Here is a 23,489-nt window from a genome sequence, read left to right as displayed (position 1 = left end):
AGCATTTGTTAGCCACCTGTCCACACGTGGAACACCCCGGACTAGCCTCCACTGCCCCAGCCTGACGTCAGCTGGGTCTTCGGGCATTTGAACAGTGCAGCCAAAGAAGGAAGAAATGTACCCACAGCACTGTGTATGCAGGTCTTGAGCCAGCTGGAAGGAATGCTCTGCGTGCTTCTGGCTGGGCCTGTTCCCCCCCTGCCTCGGGGGACGGCTTCAGGAAAAGGCTTCTCCCTGGAAAAGTTTCAGGAAAGGAAAGCCATGTGGCTTAAAGTAACAGCTCAGGAGATGTTAGGAAAGAGCACACTGTGGCTTTTAATGGCAAGTAAGAACTGATGAAAGCTTTGGTCCCTCGCCCCAGAAAAGCAGTACACACCACAAGATGCACGCTGCCTCTGGGGCTCCCTCTCCCTCCTCAGGGAGCCTTAGCTGGCACTGGCACTGGGGATGGCCAGTTATCTGATGACTCTGACTAAAAATATCATCAAAACTAAATTTGTTGTGATTCAGACTTGTTTTTAAATAATATATTATATAAAATACTTAGCTGGGGACGTTGAACAGGTTGTAAATAACCAATTAGATGTCCCATCACAGAAGGGAGCTGGGACACTAATAAGACATTTGTTCCTTCTCCTTTTTTGTATCTCTGAGTATTTTTAAATGCATTCTAATTATGGCAAAAAAGGCTAAATGACTGAGAGAGAGAGAGGAAGAGAGAGAAGCAGAAAGGTAACATTTTAGTCAATATACGTAGCCATGGAGAGGGAAGAGAGAAGGACATTAGCTAGAAGTCAGATGGAAAAGCAGGGGGCATTGACTAGATTGACTAGGAAAGGAAACTGTCCCAGGGTCCTCTTTTGGCTGAGTGCTTGGATTTCACACTCTTCTCAGATGGGCTCTGGCTCTCTCTCCATCCCACTTGGTCAGTTCTCTGTTGTGGTCATTGTAGGTTTAGAAAAACATGATTTGTCAGCCAATGTGTGGGCTGTAGTGGCTATAAAACCAATGACAGCTGGAGCTCACCACCCCCACCTCTGCCCTTGAACCCCAGAGAAGAGGCTTGAGGTGCCCCACCCACCGCAGAGGGGCAGTGGGAGCACTAGACCCAGGCGGCGGTGGCAGTGGTGCACCTCATGTAGGGCACCTATGTCCTGTGTGCTAGGGGCTGCTGCTCCAAGTACAACAAGCTCATATGCTGAGAGCCTCAGCAGCATTGTCAGGTTCAGCCTGCCAGGTGGGGTAGGGGTGTGCTGTGGCTGCCCCCAGTCCCTGCTCTAGCCTCTTCCCTCCTCTCTCCTCAGTGCTCAGTGACCTGTGGAAAGGGCTACAAGCAAAGGCTTGTCTCCTGCAGCGAGATTTACACCGGGAAGGAGAATTATGAGTATGGCCACCAAACTGCCACCAACTGCCCGGGCACGCAGCCCCCCAGTGTCTACCCATGCTACCTGGGAGAGTGCCCCATCTCGGCTACCTGGAGAGTGGGCAACTGGGGAAGTGTAAGTAGATGGCTGAGTTGTCAAATAGGAAAGTTTTGGGATCCAAAAACCTGTCTTAAAAGTGGCCTGCCTGACCTACCCAGAGTCATTCTCCTTCTAGAAGAGACCGTGGTGAGAAATAGCCGTTAGCACTCGAAATGGGCTTCTTTGGTGGTGTGGCCAGTCAGGTGCTTAACACATGCACTCTGAAGCCAGGCAGCCTTTGCCTGATTCCTCGTTTGGCCACTTCCCAGTCAAATGACCTTGGTCAAGTTTAGAACTTTTGAGTCTCAGTTCACTCATCTGCAAAATGGGCGGCTGTGATTCAGATGGAAGTGGTTAATACAGAAAAAGCACTTAAGTTATAATTACCCATTTTAAGTTTCATATATTCTCCATAATTTAAGATTAAAAAGCACCTAGCACTTTGTCACTTAATGAGCTTTAGTTGTTGCTTCTTTTGCTAAGAAGTCTGTGTGTTCTCGTCCTTCTGCATTGCATTGGGAATTCTTCATTGCATTAGGGGTACAGAGAGAATATTTTAAACTGGAGCTGCACTGGGAGATTTCTACAGCCCCTAGCCCCTGAGTGCTCAGTGTCATAAAGTGATCAGGCAAAAATACAGGACCAGCTGAAAATCATTAGCTTTTGAATCCTGGCTCTACCATGACCTCAAACAAATTTCTTAACATTTGAGCCCTAATCTCCCCTCTGTAAAAATAGAATAATGGAAGTACTATCTCAGGGTTACTGTAAAGCTTACATGAGAATATCAAATTATATATATCATATGTATGAATACATAGGGAACTGTGTATGTAGTAGTAGGTGGGTATACATGTGGAATGTAAAGTTCATCACAGGCATGGGTCCACAGCAAGTGCTCAGTATGTCAGCTGTTTGTTTTTGGCAACAGAGGGTCTGAAATGACACTCTGCACAGGCCGTCAGGCCCCGGGGTGCCACACCACAGAAGCCCAGGCCTCCCGGGTTCAGTGACCATATCACTGACTCTGCTCTGCCTTGTAGTGCTCAGTGTCCTGTGGCGTCGGCGTGAGACAGAGATCTGTGCAATGTTTAACCAATGAGGACCAGCCCAGCCACTTATGTCCCGATGATCTGAAGCCAGAAGAGAGAAAAACCTGCCATAATATCTATAACTGTAAGTTGGCCAAGTGGAGCCATCTTTTAGAAGCAAGAACAAGGTTTCTCTATTTGTTCGCCTGCTCGTTTTGGAAATGTAAAGTTTATTTTAAAGAATTTGTCCCCTTGCCCTGACTGGTGTGGCTCAGTTTGTGGTGCAAACTGAAAGGTCCCCAGTTCGATTCACAGGGTACATGCCTGGGTTGTGGCCAGGTCCCTGCTTCGGGGCCTGTGAGAGGCAACCGATCAATGTTCCTTTCTCTCTCTCTCTCTCTTTTCCCCATCCCTTCCTCTCCCTCTCTCTAAAAATAAATAAATAAAATCTTTTTAAAAAAGGAAAGGAAAGAAATTGCCCCCTTTGCTGAAGAGCTTTAGTGTGAACAGTTAATTCACTTCATAGGGAAACACAGCCCACTGTGGAGCATCACACATGTTTTTTGCATCTCACGTTTTCTAGGCGAGTTACCCCAGAACTGCAAGGAGGTAAAAAGACTGAATGGTGCCACCGAAGATGGTGAATATTTTCTGACCATCAAAGGAAAGCCCCTGAAGGTGAACGTCAAACATCAGGCCTTATTCCTCTAAAGTCTTCAGAGTGAGTGGCCCTGGATCTCATCTTCCCCTTTCTGAGCCACCCCCATGGGTTCTTTCTGGTCTGCCTTTCAGATATTCTGTGCAGGGATGCAGTCTGACCACCCCAAGGAGTACCTGACACTGGTCCGTGGTGACTCTGAGAACTTCTCCGAGGTTTATGGGTACAGGTAGGAGAGCTCAGGCTCAGAGGAGCCAGGCCCCTGGAGACCCCTGGAAATACCTTCCCACCCTCATCAGAACGCTCTCTCTGTGATGCAGGTTGCACAACCCCACTGAATGCCCCTACAACGGGAGCCGGCGCGATGACTGCCAATGTCGGAAGGACTACACAGCAGCTGGGTTTTCCAGCTTCCAGAAAATCAGAATAGACCTGATCACCATGCAGATAATAAGTAGGTTCAGTGGGATGTCACGTGTTGATATGTTCATTAGTCTCTCCATTCAGTCAGTGTGGAGGCTGGGGCGAGGAGCCCAAGATGCAAAGAGGGAGTAGACTTACTGTTCTAAGCCACCTGAGGTCAGGGTTGCTCCTTTCTGTTCCCTGCTGTACCTCAGCCTGGAAAGTGCCGGCACGGTGCTTCCTCAGACGTGTAATGAATAAATGAATGGAGGAGATGTAAGCATACTAAAGGGCCCCGATGCAGTGGTGGAGTCAGAGCAGCACCCCCAAAATATGACATCAAAATTGAGTACTCAAGGCCAAGTAGGAGTTAGCCAGGCAGATGGTACCTGTGTGGGCATAGCAAGGATGGTAGCTGATGTTTCTGAGCAAGAAGAAAGCAGATACAAAGTCCAGAACTGAGAGATGCACGTGGCCCATCCGCTCCCCACCCGCTCCCACCAGCACAGTGCGCACATGTGGATGGGCATAAAACTAATTTTATTTGATTGTTGATTTACACAGAAAAAATGGAGCACAGAAATTATTCTATTTTTCAGAATATAACACACTTTCTCCCCCAAATTTGGGAGGAAAACAGGGGTGTGTCTTACAGTCCAAATGTAGCTTACCTGGCTAGTAAATGTGGTTTACATTTACACTGGTGAAATATTATGTTATTTGTGTTAAGTATTTTACCACAATTTTTGCTTCAAAATTTTTTTCCCTATTTTTCTCCTCTAAAACCTAGGTACATCTTATGGTCCCGTGTATCTTATAGTCCTAAAAATACGGTATCTTTTTTTAAACCGGCCTGCTCCTGGGCTGATTTCATACTCTGGCCAGCACTGCGGGTTTTTTAGAGGAATTCATCACAGGAGTGGTTAAAGACAGCTCAGATAGCCAAACACGTTCCCCTGAACAGGGGAAAAACAGAAATAATGAATAATTAATTTTCCTCATTAACATTGCACCCATAATACTGCATCACTTTCCTCTTGAGGTACATTAAACTTGATTTGTGCCAATATAGTGTTCATTGCTTTTAGCTGGACCGATTAGGGCTAATGGCAAAGGGTCTGCAGTTTCTCACTTAGAAACGCCCCACCACCCCCCTTCCCTGCTGCCCCCCAGCTTCTTCCAGGGCCCCTTTCCTACAGGATGGGGGACTCAGATCTTCCTCCCACCAAAACATGGTTAACTGCAGAAGATTCCAGAAAGACAAGGCAGAAAGGTAAAAAAAAGTCTGCCTCTGGCTCCAGTTCTGCCAGCAACAGCTTTTGCAGGGTCCTCAGTCTGTCTCCTGGTCCCTCTTCCCCATTTGCAGAGCTGGTCTCGGGAGCTAAAAGATGGTTAAAAATATAAGCATTGTTTTTATTGGCTTAAAAAAACTAGAAGTCAACCCCAAACTTGAGAAACTGCGATTAATACTTTCAAGATGTGGGTTCTAGCTGCTCCACATTTTGGCAATAATAGTGCTTGGGCCATGGGAGGACAGAGGAGGCCTCAGGGAGTAACTCCAAAGTCCCTGGAATGCTTTTTGACTTACTTCCCAGGTCCTGAAGCCTCGGAGGCCACACCACGTGCAGGAGGCTCACAGTCTTCCCATTACACTGCATTTAAGCAAGGCAGTTCACATAATTATTTACCCAGGAACTGGTTCCAAAGCCATCCTGAACCCCCTTTTTGGCTTCCTTGCTGTAAGGATACAGGGCATAAAACCCAGGGAGAGGCTCTCAGAGCCACAATATATAATGAGGAAAAAGCCAGAGCACATTTGAATCCATTTGCTCACTAATCATACTTTGTTTTGTTTTTTCCTCTCCCACTCTTACTATTTCTCTTGCTGTTCTCCTTCCCTTCTCTCTCCTTGTTAATATCCTGTCCCTTCCCTGCTCTCCCACTGCCACCTCTCTTCTTCCTTTAACCTGTCTCCAAACCCCACAGCCACTGACTTGCAGTTTGCAAGGACAAGCGAAGGGCATCCTGTGCCTTTTGCCACTGCTGGGGACTGCTACAGTGCCAGCAAGTGCCCACAGGTAAGCTGGGAGCCTGCCCCCAGGCACCCTGGGCGGCTTCTGTTCCTGGGAATGCAGTTTAGCACAGCTGCTGTGGAAGACGGCTTGGCTCCTCCAATGCTCACAGCTCTTTAATCTAGTCTAATTCCATTTCTAGGAGTGTTTCCTAAGGAAATGATTACAGCTACCTGCCAAACCTCTACATTTAGCAAAATGTGCCTATTACAATGGTGAAAATTTAGAAACAAATTAGATGTTGGGTAGTAGATGGCTTGGTTAAGCAAATGATGGTAGCTAATAAAATGAGTATTATGAAGTCAGTGACATGCTGGTAAATGTTTAATGACTGGCTCTCCAAGAAAAAGAAAAAAACAGCCCTGCTTTGTAGCATTTGCCAATTTCCATGGCGTAAGTATCTGCCCCCCCCACCTGCTTTACTGATTTCAAGCCATCAACATTATGTCACTAAATGAGGAGCTGAGGAGAGATACAATCAGCTCTCAGCAGCTAGTACAAATGGACTCCAACACACTACTGTCAGCATTAAAAATCCTGACTATTACATGATATCGAAACGCTGTAACCCTGACTTCAGATGTATGTAAAACGTGCAGTGTTCAGCCAAGAACACTGCGTTTTCCGCTGTATTTGCGCTTCAGCAGCACAGCTGATGGCAATCTTCCTGCCCATGTTGTAGTTCCATACCTTCTTGCCTCCTTAGAGCTGTGACAGGTTTTAACTTGCCTTCTGGAACATGCTGTAACCCTCAGCCTGAGCTAACTCGGTAAGACAGTCACCAGTCTTTGCGAGAATCTTCTGCAGTGAGAAGTCAGGATGAACAATGAGTTAGGTGATTCTGGACAGGAGAACTTGGCCCCTATTTTTTCTTTAGTTTGCGTAAGTTCTTCACAAGGCTGTTGTTACACCCTGTGTGTGGAATTTCCCACTCTGCCTGTGCACCTTGGAAAGGCTGGGGATTGGGTGATGCCTTCTGAATTTCAGGATAGATTTACACCCAACCACAGGGACCATCCAAAGACAAACACATCTGAATTTTTTTTTAAGTAAGTATTTTCTCAGCCCCAACCTTTAGAAAGCATTGCTAAATGTTTTAGAGAAGTGAAAAGGAAGTTCTCAGGGGAGAAAGAAAATAAACAAAGGACATAATGGTAAAAAGGGCCTTTTCTCCATTACCCAGGAATTGAAAACTTTTGAAGTGTAGTTTCTTTAGAATAGCTAATGACTTCAAAAAACCCACAGGTAAGGGTTTTATTCTAACAGCTAACAGATTGGTCCTGTCCCGCCTTTTTCAAGTCTCAGGGTTCTCTCCTTTCCACATGCGCATCCTTTAGGAAGCTTAAGCAAATAGAGTTAATTTGCATTCATTTGCTTTAATAATTCATAAACAAATGAATGGATTGATTTGCTAAATCCTGACACTGAAGCAATTGCTAATTGAAAAACCCCAAAGCCAGTGAGAGGCTAATTTATATTTTTTTCCAGCCCATTCTTCAAACCACATTGGGTACTTAAAGAATTCTTCTCCTTAGACATTTATTGAACACCAACTATATAAATGAAAGGCATGAGTTTTTCACATCAGTTTTCCAGGAAAGGCCTGGAAAGCAGGACGACTGTTTGGGCTGCTTGGGAGCAGATGGTCTGCCCTGACCTAGTGAGCGCACAGACTCCAAAGCAGACGGATGCTCTCTGTTCGACAGTCTGCTTCTTTCTCCTCACCCATTGCTGTTGTTTTGGGGATTTATCTGTGAATAAGGGTGGATCCTCCAAAAGCCCTCACCTGAAAATATAGCCAGAATATCTTTATTAAAAATCCTCATCAGCCTTGACCAGTGTGGCTTGGTTGGTCATCATTCTGCAAAGTGAAAGGTCACTGGTTTGATTCCCCATCAGGGCATGTGCCTGAGTTGTGGGTTTGGTCCCCAGTTGAGGCGCATGCAAGAGGCAACTAACCAATGTTCCTCTCTCACATTGAGGTTTCCCTCCCTTCTTCTCTCTCTAAAAATAAATGCATAAAATACTTTAAAAATAAAGGGGAAAAAATCCTGATCATAGTGGAGACTACATTATTATTCCTTTTTTTGATGCTGGTATTAGTAGCGTTGGTTGTGTTCACTAGGCTGTAGGCCCTGTGCTCATCAGTTCTAAGTCAGCATAGCATGTAATTCCTGCAGTATCCCATGACAGTGCCCCCTGTCCACAGGTGGGGATACTGAGGTGTAGAGAGTTTGGGTGACTTTTCCAAACCCATGCTGCTGGTGCTCAGAAAAGGCTGGATTTGATCTCAGGTGACTGAGTACAAATGGCAGGCATACCTGTCTGGCTAATCCTGTTTCCAGGCAAGATTTCTGAAGAGTTCACTTTTGCCTGAGCAGAGAACAAACTCTCTGTCTAAGGCACACCTTTACAAGCTTTTCTGGGTCATCAGTGTAGGCATGACTCAATTGTGTTTTCTCTTTTAAATAAGCAACAGAAAGTAGTAGGTAAAGGTACTGCCCTTTAGGCTCTGAAGATAAGGCCTTCAGGGCAAAGATGTCCCAGACTAGAGCTAGACAGGACATGAGGCCTTTACTCCTCTGGCAGTACTCAACTTCCAGAGTGCCAATCATCAGCTAGGGCACTCACTGACAATGCAAATCCCCAAACCAGAAAAGGAAAAAGGAGAGCAAAGAGGAAGGTGTGTTCCATTCAGGTGTATCACCGGCTCTGCTCAAGAGAGGGCAAATCTCTGTATGGCGTGTACTCCGACACTGGACACCCAGGTCAGCGGGTAGAGGGATGCCCCTCTAGCCCCTCAGGCTAGAAGCCGGTTCAGGGGACTGGACCCTTTAAGCACTTCAACACCTAAGCAGATCCAGTCCACCTGGAGTGCAGATAGGACAGGCAGTGTGCCCGGGAAGCAGGCTGGGGAGGGAGAAATGAGAGGGGTCCTTGGCAACAGTGTGGTCTGGGCATCACATGGGTGTGGATGCACCCCTCGGGGCAGGGGAGACAGAGAAATAAGAACTTGGTCTGGTGGGACAATCCAGCACATAGAAGCCAGTGTCTGAGGAGGCCGGGCAGGGAGGGCTCTGTGCTTCAGTGCCCTTACAATCAGGGATACTTGGGTGTTGAGACTGCTCAAATTAACCGCCCCCAACACTGCAGAGTGCTGTCACAGAATAATTGCCAGAACACATTTTAAAGTATCAGGTCTCAGCAGATAATGACTTAGGTGGATTATACCTTCTATCTAACCCCCTCTTATTGACAGGTTAGATCTGAGAAAGTTAATTTGTATGTCAGGACCCACTGAATGGAGGCTGCCCCCTGTGGCCTGGCGGATGTCACAAATCTACACCTAATTCAGCCTGAACTTACCTCAAACCCCTGTCAGGGAAAGCTAACACGCCAATCACAACCCTCCAGCCCCACTTTAGCTCGCTTACCAGACCGTAGAAAATAGGGCTGTCACTACCTTCTATTTTACAGATGGACAAGCTGAGGTTCTCATGGGCGAAAAAATGTGCCCAGCGTTTCATTGCCAGTGTAAAGAGCTGAATTTACACAGGGCTGATTGGCTGTTGAGTCTCCAGCTCGCGGTGCCTCCTTGCTTTATTAAAAACTTTTGACAAAATACTGAGGTGCAAGGCTCAGAGAGGAAGGAAGCATTCACCCTGAGCGTGTTCGTGGGGAATATTTTTAACGTCGAAACTGTTCATGTAGAGAAACTTTAAGAAGACACTATTTCAGGGGCCTTTGCAGAGTAATTTTTGAAAGAGAGAGGGAGAGAACAGAGATGGGAAAAGCAAGAGAAAATCTCTGCTGCACCGCCTCCTTAGAAATAAATATGGAAACTGCAGAGGTCACGTTTCCAAAGGAACCCTGAAGACTCTTGGAAGCTGTGGGTTCCCTGGGCGCGGAGGGAGCGGCCAGGTCTCACGGACCTGGAGCAGGCCACGCGCACCCTCTGCTGGAGGTCCTGGAGACTGCGCCTCTCCTTTGAAGTCCGGCCCTGCTGTGCTTAGTAAGGCGGAGTGCCCAGATCTGTGGGGAGCTGAAGCCCAGGAAGCTTTGGCGGCGAGATCTTGTTAGAAAAATTACACTGTGGCATTTTGTTCCTGAAGGAATCTGATAATTATGAGCAACATCAGGATTGCCGTGTTAGGCTGAGAGTGAAGACTTTGAAGTCAGAAAAATCTGAGTTGGATTCGCACCACATCCTGAAGAAGTTAATCGCCTCTGCTAGGCCTCAGTTTCCCCATCTGTAAAGAAAACTTCTTTCATAGAGCTCTTGCCAAGATGGATGATATGATACTTGTAAAGTGTCTGACACAGACTTACCCCTCCCCCCCAAAAAATCCTCAATAATTAGTAGCTGTTGTTATTAATTACTACCCGTTTCCTTTCCAAGTTACGTTTTAGTGTGTGGCCTTTGGGCATTATGTGCACTAAAAATCTTTTGCGTTGTCCATTTTTCCAGGGTCGTTTTAGCATCAACCTTTATGGAACAGGCCTTTCTTTAACTGAATCTGCCAGATGGATATCACAAGGGAACTATGCCGTCTCTGACATTAAGAAGTCACTGGTAAGGTTACTTGTTAGCTGGGGGATGAGTTTTGTTTTCTCTCCTTAGTCTTCCCTCTCTTTCTCTACCTGTCCCCTGTGGTGGTACAAATGTGCTTCCCTACTTCCTCAAACCATTTTGCAAAATGTTAGAAATTTTAGGAAATAAATCAAAGGCAAAGGGTATACAGGTGAACGCAAGGGAGTGAGCCTTGCTTGTCTCCGGATGAGTTCTCCCTGGAGAGGGGACCCAGTGAACCTTTCAGGCCATGAGAAAGGTGCTAGCCAGGGAGCTGGAAGCAGCAAGGCAGCCACTAAGAGAGTGTATGTCGGACTCCTTGAGATTAGTCAACGTAAGATTCACTTTTATGAACCCAGGGAAAAGGATATTTAAGAAAAACTGAAATGCAGAGGGGGCTGAAAGAAAAGGATAACTTAGGTGAACTTTCTTAAAAGTCAGAGAAACACTCAGTTTCTACAATAATATTTCTCATGTTCTAAAATCTTGCTACTCAAGGTATGGTCCATGTAGAGCGGTGATTTTAAACCTTTTTCCTCTCATGGCACACATAAACTAATTATTAAAATTCTGTGTCACACCAAAAAAATATATATTTTGCTGATCTGACAAAAAAATAGGTGAGGTATAATTTTGATTCATTCACACCAGACAGCTATTGTTGTGTTGGCTGTTGTCATTTTGTTATTTAACAATCTAAGAGAAAAAAGAGGTCAGTGCCCCACACTAAATAGTCAGGTATTGCATGCTTTAAAAATTCTTGCAGCACCCTGGTTGAAAAATCACTGATGTAGAGCATCAGGATCACCTGGGAGGTTGTTGAAATGCAGCTTCTGGGGCCCCAGAAGAGCCTCTGATTCAGCTTCTGCAGTTGGACAAAGTTGCCAGGTGATTCATTACCATGGTACAGCTTAAGCCCTGACCTTAGCCTGGACGTGCATTAGAATCACCAGGCAGAGTTGAAAATGCAAGTGCCATGGCCCCACCAGAGTCACTGAATGGGAATCTCTGAAGCAGGGGCAGAATCTGCAGTTCCCCAGGCGATTCTAGTGTTCAGCAAGGGTAGAACCCACTGCCCTTCACAGCAGCCCCCAGAAGTCCTGAGAATGTGTGGCAGGAGCCTGACCTGTGGACAAGTGGGAAACTTGCCAGAGGACAGCCTGTGGCTCTAGTCCCCCCTAGCTATGACCCCTGCCTCAAGGTCCCCTCAGAAGTGTGAGAAGGGGAGGGGGAAAAAGAGAACTGGAAAGTGGGGTGTTATTCCATAGTAGAGTTGCGAGACAGAATACATGGTGCCCAGTTAAATTTGAATTTTAAATAAACAAGGAGCAGTTTTTATTGTGCCTTAAACATCGGATGGGGCATGCTTATTCTAAAAAGTGTTTGTTGCTTATCTAAAACATAGCTCTGTTGGGCATCCAGTATTTTTATTTGCTAAACCCTATCAGAATCAGACAAAGAAATAGCTCAATCTGCTTCCTCTGGGAAAGGAAGAAAGACCCAATTGTAACTTCCCAGGAAAATCTGAGTTTCCTGATGCCTCATTTTAAGCTGCCAGGGTTATATTTATGTTTATGAAAAAAAAAAAAGCTATTTCACTCCCTCTTGTCTCTAAGCTAATTGACTAGCTCTAATTGTAATTGATTGCACATAAATTAATCATTACATACTTTTCCTTGCACTGAGGAATAAAGACAGCTGAGAGCACACAAGTGCTTTAGAATGTGCCCTGAAATTGTAACGCTCTTTCCTACCCCTGCCATTCAGGGTCCATATATTATTGTGTTTCAGTGACCCACAGAAACAAAAAAAATTAACTGCCCCAAACATGGTCAGACATGAAGCATGATCATGTAAGAAGCCATCTATGTAAACTGTGTAACATAAGTTTCAACTCCATTTGGCAGCCAGAGTCAATATTGCAGTTTTACTCGGGAAACTAAAAATAATTATAGTCGGGAGCATCGCTTTATGGAAACAGTGATCACTACCAGGCCAAAATCAGCAACTCTTTCCCAGCCCTGGCGCAAAAAATAATTACAGCGGGATCGCCACCTTGTGGATACAATGATTACTACCAGGCCAAAATCAGAGGCTGTTCCCCAACTCGGGAGCAAAAAATAATTATGGCGGGAGCGCCACCTTGTGGAAACAATGATTACTACCTGGCCAAGCTCATAGAGCCTTGGGCCAAGTTCTCCATGTGCTGAAGGGAATTGGTTCTACAACTGCCTGTCAGCATTTTCTTTTTAAACCTTGGTGTTCCATGACAGCTCAGACAGCCTGAGCTCAAAATTAATATCCTGGGAATGTGGAGCATCCCTCATGCTTCCCCTGGACTGAGCAGTCTCTAGCTAAGAGCAGGCTCTAGAAATGCAGCTCTCTGGGCCTGATACGCTGTCCAGTCCACAAGGCGCATGCGCTAAGGACACTTCAAGAAAATGTCACCCCTCCCTTAGCCAAAGACACTAGGAAGGAGATTGTTATTTTATTTCCTTCTTGAAGAGTCCCAGTAAGAATTGGGATATTACAGGTTGGAATAAAGTATACAGGATGGAAATCCATGTGACTATTCAAACCAGCGTTCCCCTAAATCAGTGGTTCTCAAACCCAAACCTGCATCAGCACCAGGACTGACTGAAACACAGCCAGCCGGGGGTTGGCCCCAAAAGGACATTTCCAACAAGTTCCTAGGTGATGTGATGCCCTGGCCTGGGACCAGGTATTGAGAACCATTGATATAAGTTGAACAAAACACAACCTTCTTTTCAAAATTACCCCTTTTTATAGAACAGCCAGTGCCCCATGAAACCCTCTTCGGAAAAGTACTCCATGCCCTCCTCCCACCATGACCGACCCTGTCCCTGAGCAACTTACCCATCAGGAGTCACAACCCTCTCCAAACAGCCCTGCTTTGACTCAGCCCTCAGATGATCATTCCTCGCTGTCCTTAGTTTTTCTGCTGAGAGCTACAGAGGAAAAAACACAGGGAAGCCCTCAATTTTCCAAACCCACTTGGCAATAAAATGTTTTTTCCAAGCAAAACTAAAGAAAAATACTAGTCATTCAGGGTAAAACTGAATTTCCAGAACCACTTGGAGGGCAAGGATGGTGTCTCACCATCAGGAACAAAACTGGTAAAAGTCTCAGTGTCAGGTTCGCTGTTGCCTCCCATGACTGTAATACAAAGAATTCTCCTATTCTTAACTAATAAATATAATTTCATAACCAAAATAGCTACTACTTATTGGGCAATGCACATGCATCAAATCCCATTCCTCTGGCCTTCTCATCAAATTCTTATGCAGTAACTTGAGAAGGTGGATAGAGGGTAAGTAAGTATGTGATGGTTTTGGTGGTGGAATTTGTCCCACTGCCCCTGGCCACCACTCCCTGGCAGCAGCCCAGCCCTTGACGGCTGCAGAGCTTGGCCACTGAGCAGACTGTTAAGTTGGATCACCTGAGCATGTGCTTCCTAGCTCTGCCATGTTGGTAAAGTTATTTAACTTCTTGGGGGCCTTGATTTCTTTATCTATCAAATATAAATCTTCGTAACCCTTATCCCATGGTGTTCATAATAATAAGCTGGGGATGCAAGGCTGTTTGCATGTCACAGGGCAGTCAGCAGGCCCACTATCAGTATTAGCTGTTAAAGTTACAACATTTTCACGGCCCTGAGGCTTACCATAGGTTTTAGAAGTTGGAGGTGACAAAGGAAGCAGGCTTGCTTGAGATAAAGAGCAGAAGGTTAGGTGAGCCATGGCTGAACCTGGATCTGGCTAGAACCCATAGCACCACGTGGATTCTGTCCATGTGAGCTCCCACCCTGGAAGTGAGGCATGTGGGACGCCCCCTTGGCCCAGGGATGGACTTCCAGGCAAAGGCTTTGGCTGCACCTGTGTGGCTCAGGGACTGATGTGTTTCTATTCTGCTTGTGTGTGAGAGACAGACAGACAGAAAGGGGAGCATGGTTCAGATGTAAGATTGGGGAGAAAATGTTGAAATTCTGAGCTCCTCTGCAGTAACATTCTGTGCACGGTCAACACATGGTGGGTGTGCTCAGGGTTTGAATCAGCCCTCTGCCCATCCAGAAGTGCCCTGCAGGTCCGCACCCATTCGCAGAACTGCTCTGTCTGGGAGTCACTTCTGGAACAGCCTTCAGAACCATGCAGAAGGAAGCAGGGTTCACTTCAGGCTGGATAGGAGAGGTGCCCGCAGGTCTTTGTGCTTCTTTGTGCACCTGGGGAGTTGTGGAGCCAGAGGCCCGTGTTTCCAAGACCTGGCTGCCTGACCCCAGGGCCTCTCTGACATTTCTTGTGCTGGGGAGGAGCTGTACATTGAGGATTTGCTCTGAAATTCGGATGAGTGAAACTGTACTGCCATAGAGGAGGAGATGGTCCGGTGCCTGTATTTCAGTTCATTCACAGCCAGCAGAGTGACAGTAACAGGAGGTAAATGTGTGTGGTACGGAATCAGGTCTCCTCTATCCACCACAGACTGCCCCTGACCCACAATTCACTGAAAAGTCAACCACCCACCAAGTATAAACATCATACTACAGACCAGTAAAGTCATATCTTATATATGTACTATTTATTCTGTGCATTCCTATAGAAATTAGGCAATGTTTATACATATATTCATATGTATGTAACTGTCTGCAGTTGTATTAGAAAAGATATATAGACACATACCATGTTTTATGCGCATTTTCACCACCAGCACACTCCAAAGGAACATAAATAAGCACACTTCAATTCAAGATGTACTGCCTTTCCTAAGTCACATGGAAACCTTCCTTTTTATACTGACTAAAAAAAATAGAGAACTTAGGAAAACATATGAAATATAAACTATCCTTAATGGAACAGAGAGTCATTCATCTTAATTATATGTAAGAGCTCAAACCAGGCTAGCTAACAAAATATTCATTGGAAGATTCGTAAGCTTTATTTTTAGAAAGCTTCATTTGTTTTAATGAAGAAATAAAAATGATTTACAACTACTCTTCTATGGAGGGGAAGAGGGTGCTTCTAAAGTACTGGAAAACAGAACTTTTTCTCTGAAATAGACTCTGTTTCCACGACAGTCATGTTTATGCTATGCATTTTTTCAGGGGTTTTTTGTTGTTGTTGTTCTATAATAAAAATAAGTTTTGGGTCAGCTTTTATCTCAATCAAATTAACAGTCTCAATGATATAACATGAAAACTGCAGAGTCATTACCAGCAATTTTATAATTACCCAGACTTCTCATCTCCATAAAAATAGGCAATGATGGACATCCATACATAAAGTGTACCTTTATAATAAACAGCCAATATTTGTTGAGCGTGAATATTAGGCTAAGTAGCAGGCTAAGCACTTTACATGCATTCATTGATTTATAGCAAATCTGTCAGGGGAGACTGATGTTATCTCCACTTACAGATGCCACAGGAAACTGAGGCTTAATGGTTATTTAAAGATGTAGCACAATCTGTCTGAGTTATCTCAGTGCTGGGTCAGGAGAGAGTTTAGGTAAAATGTAAGCTCTGATACGACAGAAGTCATGCGTAACATACTGGCATCCTTAGGACCACTAGCCCAATACTTCAGCCTGGGGAGAAGGTTGGCCTGGAGTCAGGTCCGGTTGGTGGTGTCACCTAGACTAGCTGCAGTGCTCACAGGGGCCCTTACGGTCAGGACCATGAGGGTGATAGAAATCTCCAACTCAACCTCATTCATAATCCAAGGTGTGCAAATCAAAGAGAGAGAGAGAAACTATTTCGTTCTTTTTATTTGTTAAATTGGCAATTTTTAAAATAAGATCATCCAATATTTGCAAGAGATTTTCCTAGTCTATCGAAAAGAACCAAATCTTCATGCCTTTTGACCCAGTTCTGTGCATGTAGCCCAAAGACATCCTGAAGTGCAGGCACAAGCACGGCCCATCACAGTGTTATCCCTGCGAGTGGACTACTGGAAACATCTGAGAACCAGATACTGTGCGGAGTGAAGGGGTGGGGTTGGGGCCCTAGGAGGGCGTGGTGAGTTTACACAGCTCAATGTGATGCCACAACTAAAAAAGAAGTTCTTCCTGTCATGGTACAGTGTTACAAGAACTAATTAGCAGAGCAATCTGAATTGCAGGTCAAAAGAAGAGGGTACTTCATCTTGAGCTTCAGCCTCTTTCATTCATTCATCTAACAAACATGCATTTAGTATTACTCTGACCCATAAAGGATAGGGCAAAAGGGCATTTACAGTTGCGAGTATGTGAAACACAGAATTTATTCTTGTATTATTATTTATTAATTTTTGTATTATCTTCCATATGAACAACTGTAAGCCTACTTTTGCCCCACCCTGTATATTGTGCTAGGTTCTGGAGACTCTTGGATTTTAACAAGACATTGCCTTGCCATCGTGGGGCTTCCACTCTAGCAGGAAGACAGATATAAAGAAAGAATTACCTAGTTTTACAGGGTGCCATGTAGCAGGTAACTGGGTCAGGAAGGTATCTCAGAGGATGTGGCCTCTAGCTTGGGTTTTGAAGAATTTACCAGTCAAAAGGTGGGATGATCCAGTGCACGCAGAAAGGGAGAGGAAGAGAAAGAGAATTCCAGGTACAGAAATGCCATGTGCACAGGCCCTGTATGGTGAGGGGCATGTCAGAAAAACAACCCAAAGACATTCAGAGATGAGGGGGCAGAGGGAGACGGTGATATCTGGAGACTCCACAAAATACTTTAAATCAAAGGGTGGAAAACTTTTCCGTGAAGGACCAGAGAGTAAATGTTTCAGACTTTGCCGGCCAATAGACAAAAATTAGTGATATTATATATGTATTTGTATGACAAAAGTTAAATTTGCACAAAATTTTTATTGGTTGAATTTAAAATAATAATAATTGAGCATATTTTTAATATAGATCTACCAATGAGAAGAATAGAATATTGAGATGATAACATTTTGCTTAATTAATTTATCTATTATCAAAACTGATTATAAATGTTTACCTGTAAATGCTGATTGGAAGTGTGATTTTTATCTTTATATGCCAACAATTATATGATTTTAATTGATCATATTTATGCTTAGCAAGCACAGAATTCTATTACGTTTTTCTGTTCACATTTGTTAACACATTAACGTTGTGGGTTAATCACTTGCAATTGAAGATTAGAGAAAGCTCCTCAATTACCTCATTAAACTGATTTTTGACGTTTGAAAATCTTCACTGCACTTACATCAAAGTACAGAAAAGTACTGCTGGAACGGCAGTTCATGCTTGGAAAACACCTCTACCATGAATTTGTGTGGGATGGAGATGTAGCTTCTCATTTTACCTTTGAATAGAACATGAAGTTCATAAAACAGCTCACTATTACTTATGATTCAAGAATGTTAGCTGTTGTTGAAATGACTTTATCACAGTATGAGTTTGGCAGGTAAGTGGCAGTTTTGCCTTGTAATTTTAGAGTCAATTCATTAAGAAATGCTATTAAGTCCATAGCAAAAGTTAATGTCCAAAGCCATTAAGTGTTCAGCCACAGTGATTGAGTGCAGTTCTCATTCAGAAAAATTATAATCCCAGCACTGAGCTCAAAAATTCACAATAAAATGTATTCACTGCTAAGTCATCAAACTGCTTACAAGTCAGGGTGTTCTGCTTTTAGATCTAATGAAAAGTTTACAAAACCAATGATGGTTAATTAAGTTCATGAGAGCAAAGGAATTCACCCTGGGTGCTGCTGGTTCTGCATCCCCTCAGAGACTGGAACATTTTCCACAGAGCACCAACTGCTGGATGACACAATGAATAAGCTTTGAACCTGTGACATTTCACAAGCTTTGTAGATTTGACAGACTAAAGCTGTTTCTGCTCCCAGAGGTTTTCCCCCCACTATCATTGTCAACCCATCTTACAGATTCCACTTAGTGGTTCTACACCCGTGTTTCTCAGCCCCTTTGAAATTTTCTCGCCTGAATTTGTTCCACATGGACTCTTCATAGACACATATTCTTTATCACATCCTATGTGGCACCATCTGCTCCAATGAACAACAACTGAAAAGTATCAGTAACACGTGCCAGTTCATGAAGAGCCAAAGAAAAATCACTCAAAATTATTTGCCTCCTTTTTTAATTGGTTAATTAATGTTGCTGCCAATGCCAGTGTTAGCTTTTTGAGTAACTGTCCTTGCCAAAAGGATGATAGTCTTAAATGGGTGTGTTTTCTCTGGACACATTTCTTCAGCTGCTGCGATAAAACAAGGCTTCATTACCTCGCCATGAGTAAACTGTTTCCATTGCTTGGCTAACAATGAGCCACTTGGAAACTTACTCATTTCATTTTTTATTTTTACTCATTTTTATTTTTGTGAAGAAATTATCCTATGCTGAGATACTCCTTTTTTCAATTTTCTGAACTTCTGGCCATAACTTGCCTGTGAGTTGGGAATATTGTGGCAAAGCGTGCATGGTAATGTTGGTGTAGAGTCTGTTCTTCTAGCACAGCTGGGATGTCATTGCACGATAAATGCAATGCTTTGCTCTCTCAATGTATAACAGAATCACACATCACTGTACCTTAAAAGTCTGACATTCAGAGTTCACTTTTCTTGTTTGGCATGATGGTATACACTGGTAATAAAAAATTAAACAAAATGCTCTGATATAGCAATACACATGGCACTCAAAACATGGTCACCTTGAAAGAGTGTCACTGTGACATTCTGTGTGCCATGTAGTGTGTGAAGCAAGAGAACCATCGCAGGCACTCAGGCCTGCTGTCATGGCATGCTAGCAGCTGCAGATATTAGGCAAATGGATGAACATGGCTATGTTCCAATATCACTTAATGGACAGTGAAATTTGAATTTCATAAAATTTTCACATGTCAAGAAGTATTATTTTTGGTTTGCTTCCTCTCAACCATTTAAAAATGTAAACATTATTCTTGACATGTGGGCCATACAAAAGTGAGTGGCTGACTGGATTGAGCCCAGTGGCCACCAACCCTGCTTTACACCATGGTGAGCATACTGGGCTTTGCTTTCATTCAAAAAGTCTACCTCTGGTGTGCTCAAAAATGAATTTCTGAAAAGCCAGTGCAAATCCTGGAAACACTAGCCAAGCAGGAAGTCTAAGATCATGCATCTCCTTGCAGGATGGTACCCGAGTTGTAGGGACATGTGGTGGTTACTGTGGAAAATGTACTCCATCCTCAGGCACTGGCCTGGAGGTTCGAGTTTTATAGTTAAGGTAAGTCAATTTTTCCTTCCTTCTTTCTTTCTTTCTTTCTCTCCTCCCTCCCATCCTCCCTCCCTCCCTCCCTCCCTTTCTCCCTCCCTCCCTTCCTTTCTTCCTTCCTTCCTTCCTTCCTTCCTTCCTTCCTTCCTTCCTTCCTTCCTTCCTTCGTCTTTAAGATTTTTTAAATTTATTCTTAGAGAGAGGGGAAGGGAGGGAGAAAGACAGGGAGAGGAACATCAATGTAAGAGAGAAACTGATCAGTTGCCTTTCGCACACACCCCGACCTGGACTGAACCCACAACCCAGGCATGTGCCCTGACCAGGAATTGAACTGGTGACCTTTCGCTTTGCAAGATGATGCCCAACCCACTAAGCCACACCAATCAGGGCCCATTCTCTCTCTCTCTCTCTCTCTCTCTCTCTCTCTCCTCCCCCTTCCTTCCTTCCTTCCTTCCTTCCTTCCTTCCTTCCTTCCTTCCTTCCTTCCTTCCTTCCTTCCTTCCTTCCTTCCTTCTCTCTTTCTGTCCTTCTTTCTTTCTCTCTACATTTCTACCTTTCCATCTTATTCTTTCTGTGGCCTAATAATTAACAAATGTGGTCAGGTCTGTCGCCCCCAGACAGGCGACTATTAAGCATCTCAGCACTATTCTGCCTTTTTCTCTCCTGCTCATCTGCCCTCCACCCTTGAGGTCCCTAGGCTTCCTACATCAGATTTCTCTACAGCATTTATTAAAAATGCTGCTTACTGGGATCCATCTCTAGAGGTCCTGTTTCATTAGGTCTCCTGTAGATCCAGGCAGTATTTGTAATGCAAGGAATTCTGATGCAGATGACTCAGATCAACCTTTGTGAAATACTGCCTAGGAATATAGTAATAATAATATGAAGGGTGTTCACTGCACCCTATGTGTCAGGCACTGTGCTAAATAATTCCTTTGTGTCTAAACACTAGGCATTATTTCATTGAATCTTCACAAGAAAGCCACAATAATGGGGCTGTGATCCTCATGTTACAGATGGAAGCTGGGCCCCACAGCAGTTAAGTAGCCTGCCTGTGGGCACAATGAGGTCCTTTGACAGAACCCAGGCATGTTCTATACGAAAGCCACTGCTCTCATTACTTCACTGCTGCACACACTTTCAATGCACAGTGGGAACTTGTTATAAATGCAGAATCTTAGGAGTCACCCAAGACCTATTAAATGAGAATTTGCATTTTAACAAATCCCCAGGAGAGTCATGCATGTTAAAATTTGACAATTCCTGGTCTGACTACATTGTGCCAGCAAATGCTTCCTCTGCTGGTCAGAGGACTGAATCAGTCACTCTGTTTTCTCATCCCAGTGCCTTTAGCTACAAGAGATGAACTCAGCCTACTCATATGACCGCCCACTACAACTGTCCTCAGGCTTCTAGCAGCCCATTACCCTATAAAGCTCTTCAAGATCCTGACACAGGAATTCCTAGTTGACATTTATAAATCAATATTTCAATGTTTAATTAAACATCTTATTCAAAGTTATGGTCTTAAGTTAGGATTATTTCCATTGTGAGAGGCAAAAGATAAAAGGAAAATTATTATCTAACCAAGCTATCCAAGCAGTGGTCTAGCTTCAGGCATGGCTGGATCCAGAGGCTCAAACAAAGTCACCAGACTCTTTCTCCATCAGTCAGCAATGCTTGTCTCTTAAGTGGCTTCATTCTCAAGCAGCTCATCTCCCCCCACCATGGCCTCTGGCAGCTCTACGCTTACATCATCCTTACAGCTCTTGGTCCCAAGTAAATGCTCACCCCCGGCATCCATTTTGCACAAGACCTCTGGCTCTGATTGAGTCATATGGCCACTTCTGAACCAATCACAATGTCCAGGAAATGGAGATCATGTACCCACCTAGAGTTGAGTGACTGGCAGCTTCATTTGAAAGAGACATATTTGCAAAGCACAAAAAGGTGTTTGTTATCAGAAATGGGGAGATAGGATGAAGGCAGGCAAAGTCAGAAAGTATCCACTAGAGATCCCCGTTATATGTGTATTTTATATATTTTATATCTAGTAAATAAAGTTTTGTATGTTTTTTATATAATATTTGTATGTATAGAAAAAAGGCTAGAAGAAAATATACTGATATTTAAAGAGGCTTATCTTAGGTGGGACTGTCAAGCTAGTGATTTTCCCATTCTTTATGCTGTCCTGAAATGTACATGTTTCTGATGTACAGACATACATTAGTTCTAAAATCTAAAGAAAATAATGAATATTTTTTAATTCTATATGTAAAAATGTATGGATCACCTACTTTTGACATGGCATTTGAGAAAGAAGATTTACCTTTCTTGGTTGGTTCATTTGTTTTCAGGTGCTCCGAAGAGGAAACCACGATGGGATGGATGAAGGATCGTAATGCAATACCTCCACCTTAAGTTTGGGTGTGTGTGTGCATGTGTGTGTGGCCATGTATGCTTGTGTGTGTGTGTATATACAAATGCATATATACACATATACACACACATATATATATCTGTGTATGTGTGTGTATATCTGTGGAATATCCTAATGATGTAAAGTTTAATATTTATGTTTGAATTATTTATTGTGATGTATGTAATATTTTTGTACGTAAAATGATTCTATTACGACTGCCTTTTGCATTATTTTGTTTCTTGCAGTCAGACCACTGCATTTTACGTACTCTACATTATATGTAGTATTATGACAAAAGTGATCCTTCATTATCACGGTACACTATTGTTTACTTTCTATCTGTAAATGTTTTATTGTTAATTTTTTAAATTTTAATTCATTATTTTAAAACAATCTAGTCATCATCAAGGTGCTACAAGGGTATTTTTGACATTTCTGTGGAAGCATCATTAGCCAAGAAAGAATTTAGTGATGTCACAGATTATACCAGCTATTAATTACACTAGGTATCTATTCAGATTCATGTGACCTCTGGGAATAAAATTTCTGCCTTGGTGCTAATATTTAAGTGATCATCAGACTCAGAAATGTAAACACATTCAATAAAAGGGAGGAACAAAGCACATTTTCCAATGGACATAATCATTTGGATCAAGTAAGACCAGCTGTTTACCCTTATTTTGGGACATGCCTTTTTTGGGAAAGAGTTGTACTCTGTTCTTTTTATTGTTATTGTTATTAATATGCTCTGCTTCAGTTCATGGTGCCTTGGTCCTCCTGTGGGTAAATGGAGGGTTCCACAAGCAACCTCATTATACAGTGACCTTGAGAAAGTGAGGTCCTCTCAACATTTTGCCAAGATATTCTGAAATGATGTACAAGTTTACCAGTTGCAAGACAGAGGATGCATAGGATGGGGACAACCTTCAGCCACCCCAGAATACCCAGAGAAGTTCAGAACCAGGTGCTTAATCATTGCCTCTTGCATGCCTCTGCTAGTGATGTGACTTGTCTTCAGGCCATGAGCCTAAGACCCTGCCAGTGTTCATGGCTGCTGCAGGAACTGTCATTTGTCACAAGAAATGAACTCTGGAGTACAGGATACCTGAGTCTTTCTGATCGTCCATTACACCACTGTTACTTCTTTCCAGAATGGAAGTGCCAAAGCCACAGTCTTTCTGCCCTTCCAGCCTGATTGGAGGGAAGTCATTGCCAATGCCCCCTGGGAGACACTTGCTTGGAGGAATCCTGCTCACTTCTAAACACCAAAGAGATTAGAAAAAACAGGCAGTAGTCTCCAAGTCCCAAAACTCCGGAGTGCTCCAGGAGAAGTTATACTCAGCGTATGAATATGTGCTATTCTCCACTATTAACACATTGTGAAAATATTCTAATGAATAAATACCATGACCACATTCAAACATTTCTGTTTCACATGGTTTCTGGATTCTTGATGGAGTAAAAATGTCTCTAGTTTTCAAGATTGCCACACTGAGAAGAAATGCAGGTTTTTCTTAACCCCATCAATTATAGTTGCTGTTTTAGAGACAGATAAGGGATGGGGGCTGTCCCCAAGTCTGTCTTTTTATCACTGAAATCAGTTGAAGTGTTTTTTCTGAAAATCAGGGATATAAA

General features: G+C 43.6%; 1 protein-coding gene across 1 annotated transcript in view; it reads left to right on the top strand.

Annotated features, from left to right (window-relative positions):
- Positions 1 to 23,254, top strand: part of ADAMTS9 (ADAM metallopeptidase with thrombospondin type 1 motif 9) — a 165,864-nt gene extending 142,610 nt beyond the window's left edge. The window contains exons 32-40 of the mRNA XM_045832055.1: positions 1,305 to 1,499; positions 2,507 to 2,639; positions 3,078 to 3,172; positions 3,287 to 3,381; positions 3,473 to 3,606; positions 5,541 to 5,632; positions 10,095 to 10,199; positions 19,350 to 19,444; positions 21,790 to 23,254. Of these exons, the coding sequence (XP_045688011.1) occupies positions 1,305 to 1,499; positions 2,507 to 2,639; positions 3,078 to 3,172; positions 3,287 to 3,381; positions 3,473 to 3,606; positions 5,541 to 5,632; positions 10,095 to 10,199; positions 19,350 to 19,439 (939 nt within the window). The 3' untranslated portion in view covers positions 19,440 to 19,444; positions 21,790 to 23,254. The remainder of the gene's footprint in view (positions 1 to 1,304; positions 1,500 to 2,506; positions 2,640 to 3,077; positions 3,173 to 3,286; positions 3,382 to 3,472; positions 3,607 to 5,540; positions 5,633 to 10,094; positions 10,200 to 19,349; positions 19,445 to 21,789) is intronic.
- The last annotated feature ends 235 nt before the right edge of the window (positions 23,255 to 23,489 follow it).

Source organism: Phyllostomus hastatus, unplaced genomic scaffold (genome assembly GCF_019186645.2).
Source record: "Phyllostomus hastatus isolate PE091 unplaced genomic scaffold, TTU_PhHast_1.1 phas_contig_16, whole genome shotgun sequence".
Classification (NCBI taxonomy): Eukaryota; Metazoa; Chordata; class Mammalia; order Chiroptera; family Phyllostomidae; genus Phyllostomus; species Phyllostomus hastatus.
Note: the sequence above shows the minus strand (reverse complement) of the source record. Positions and strands in the feature narration are given on the sequence as shown.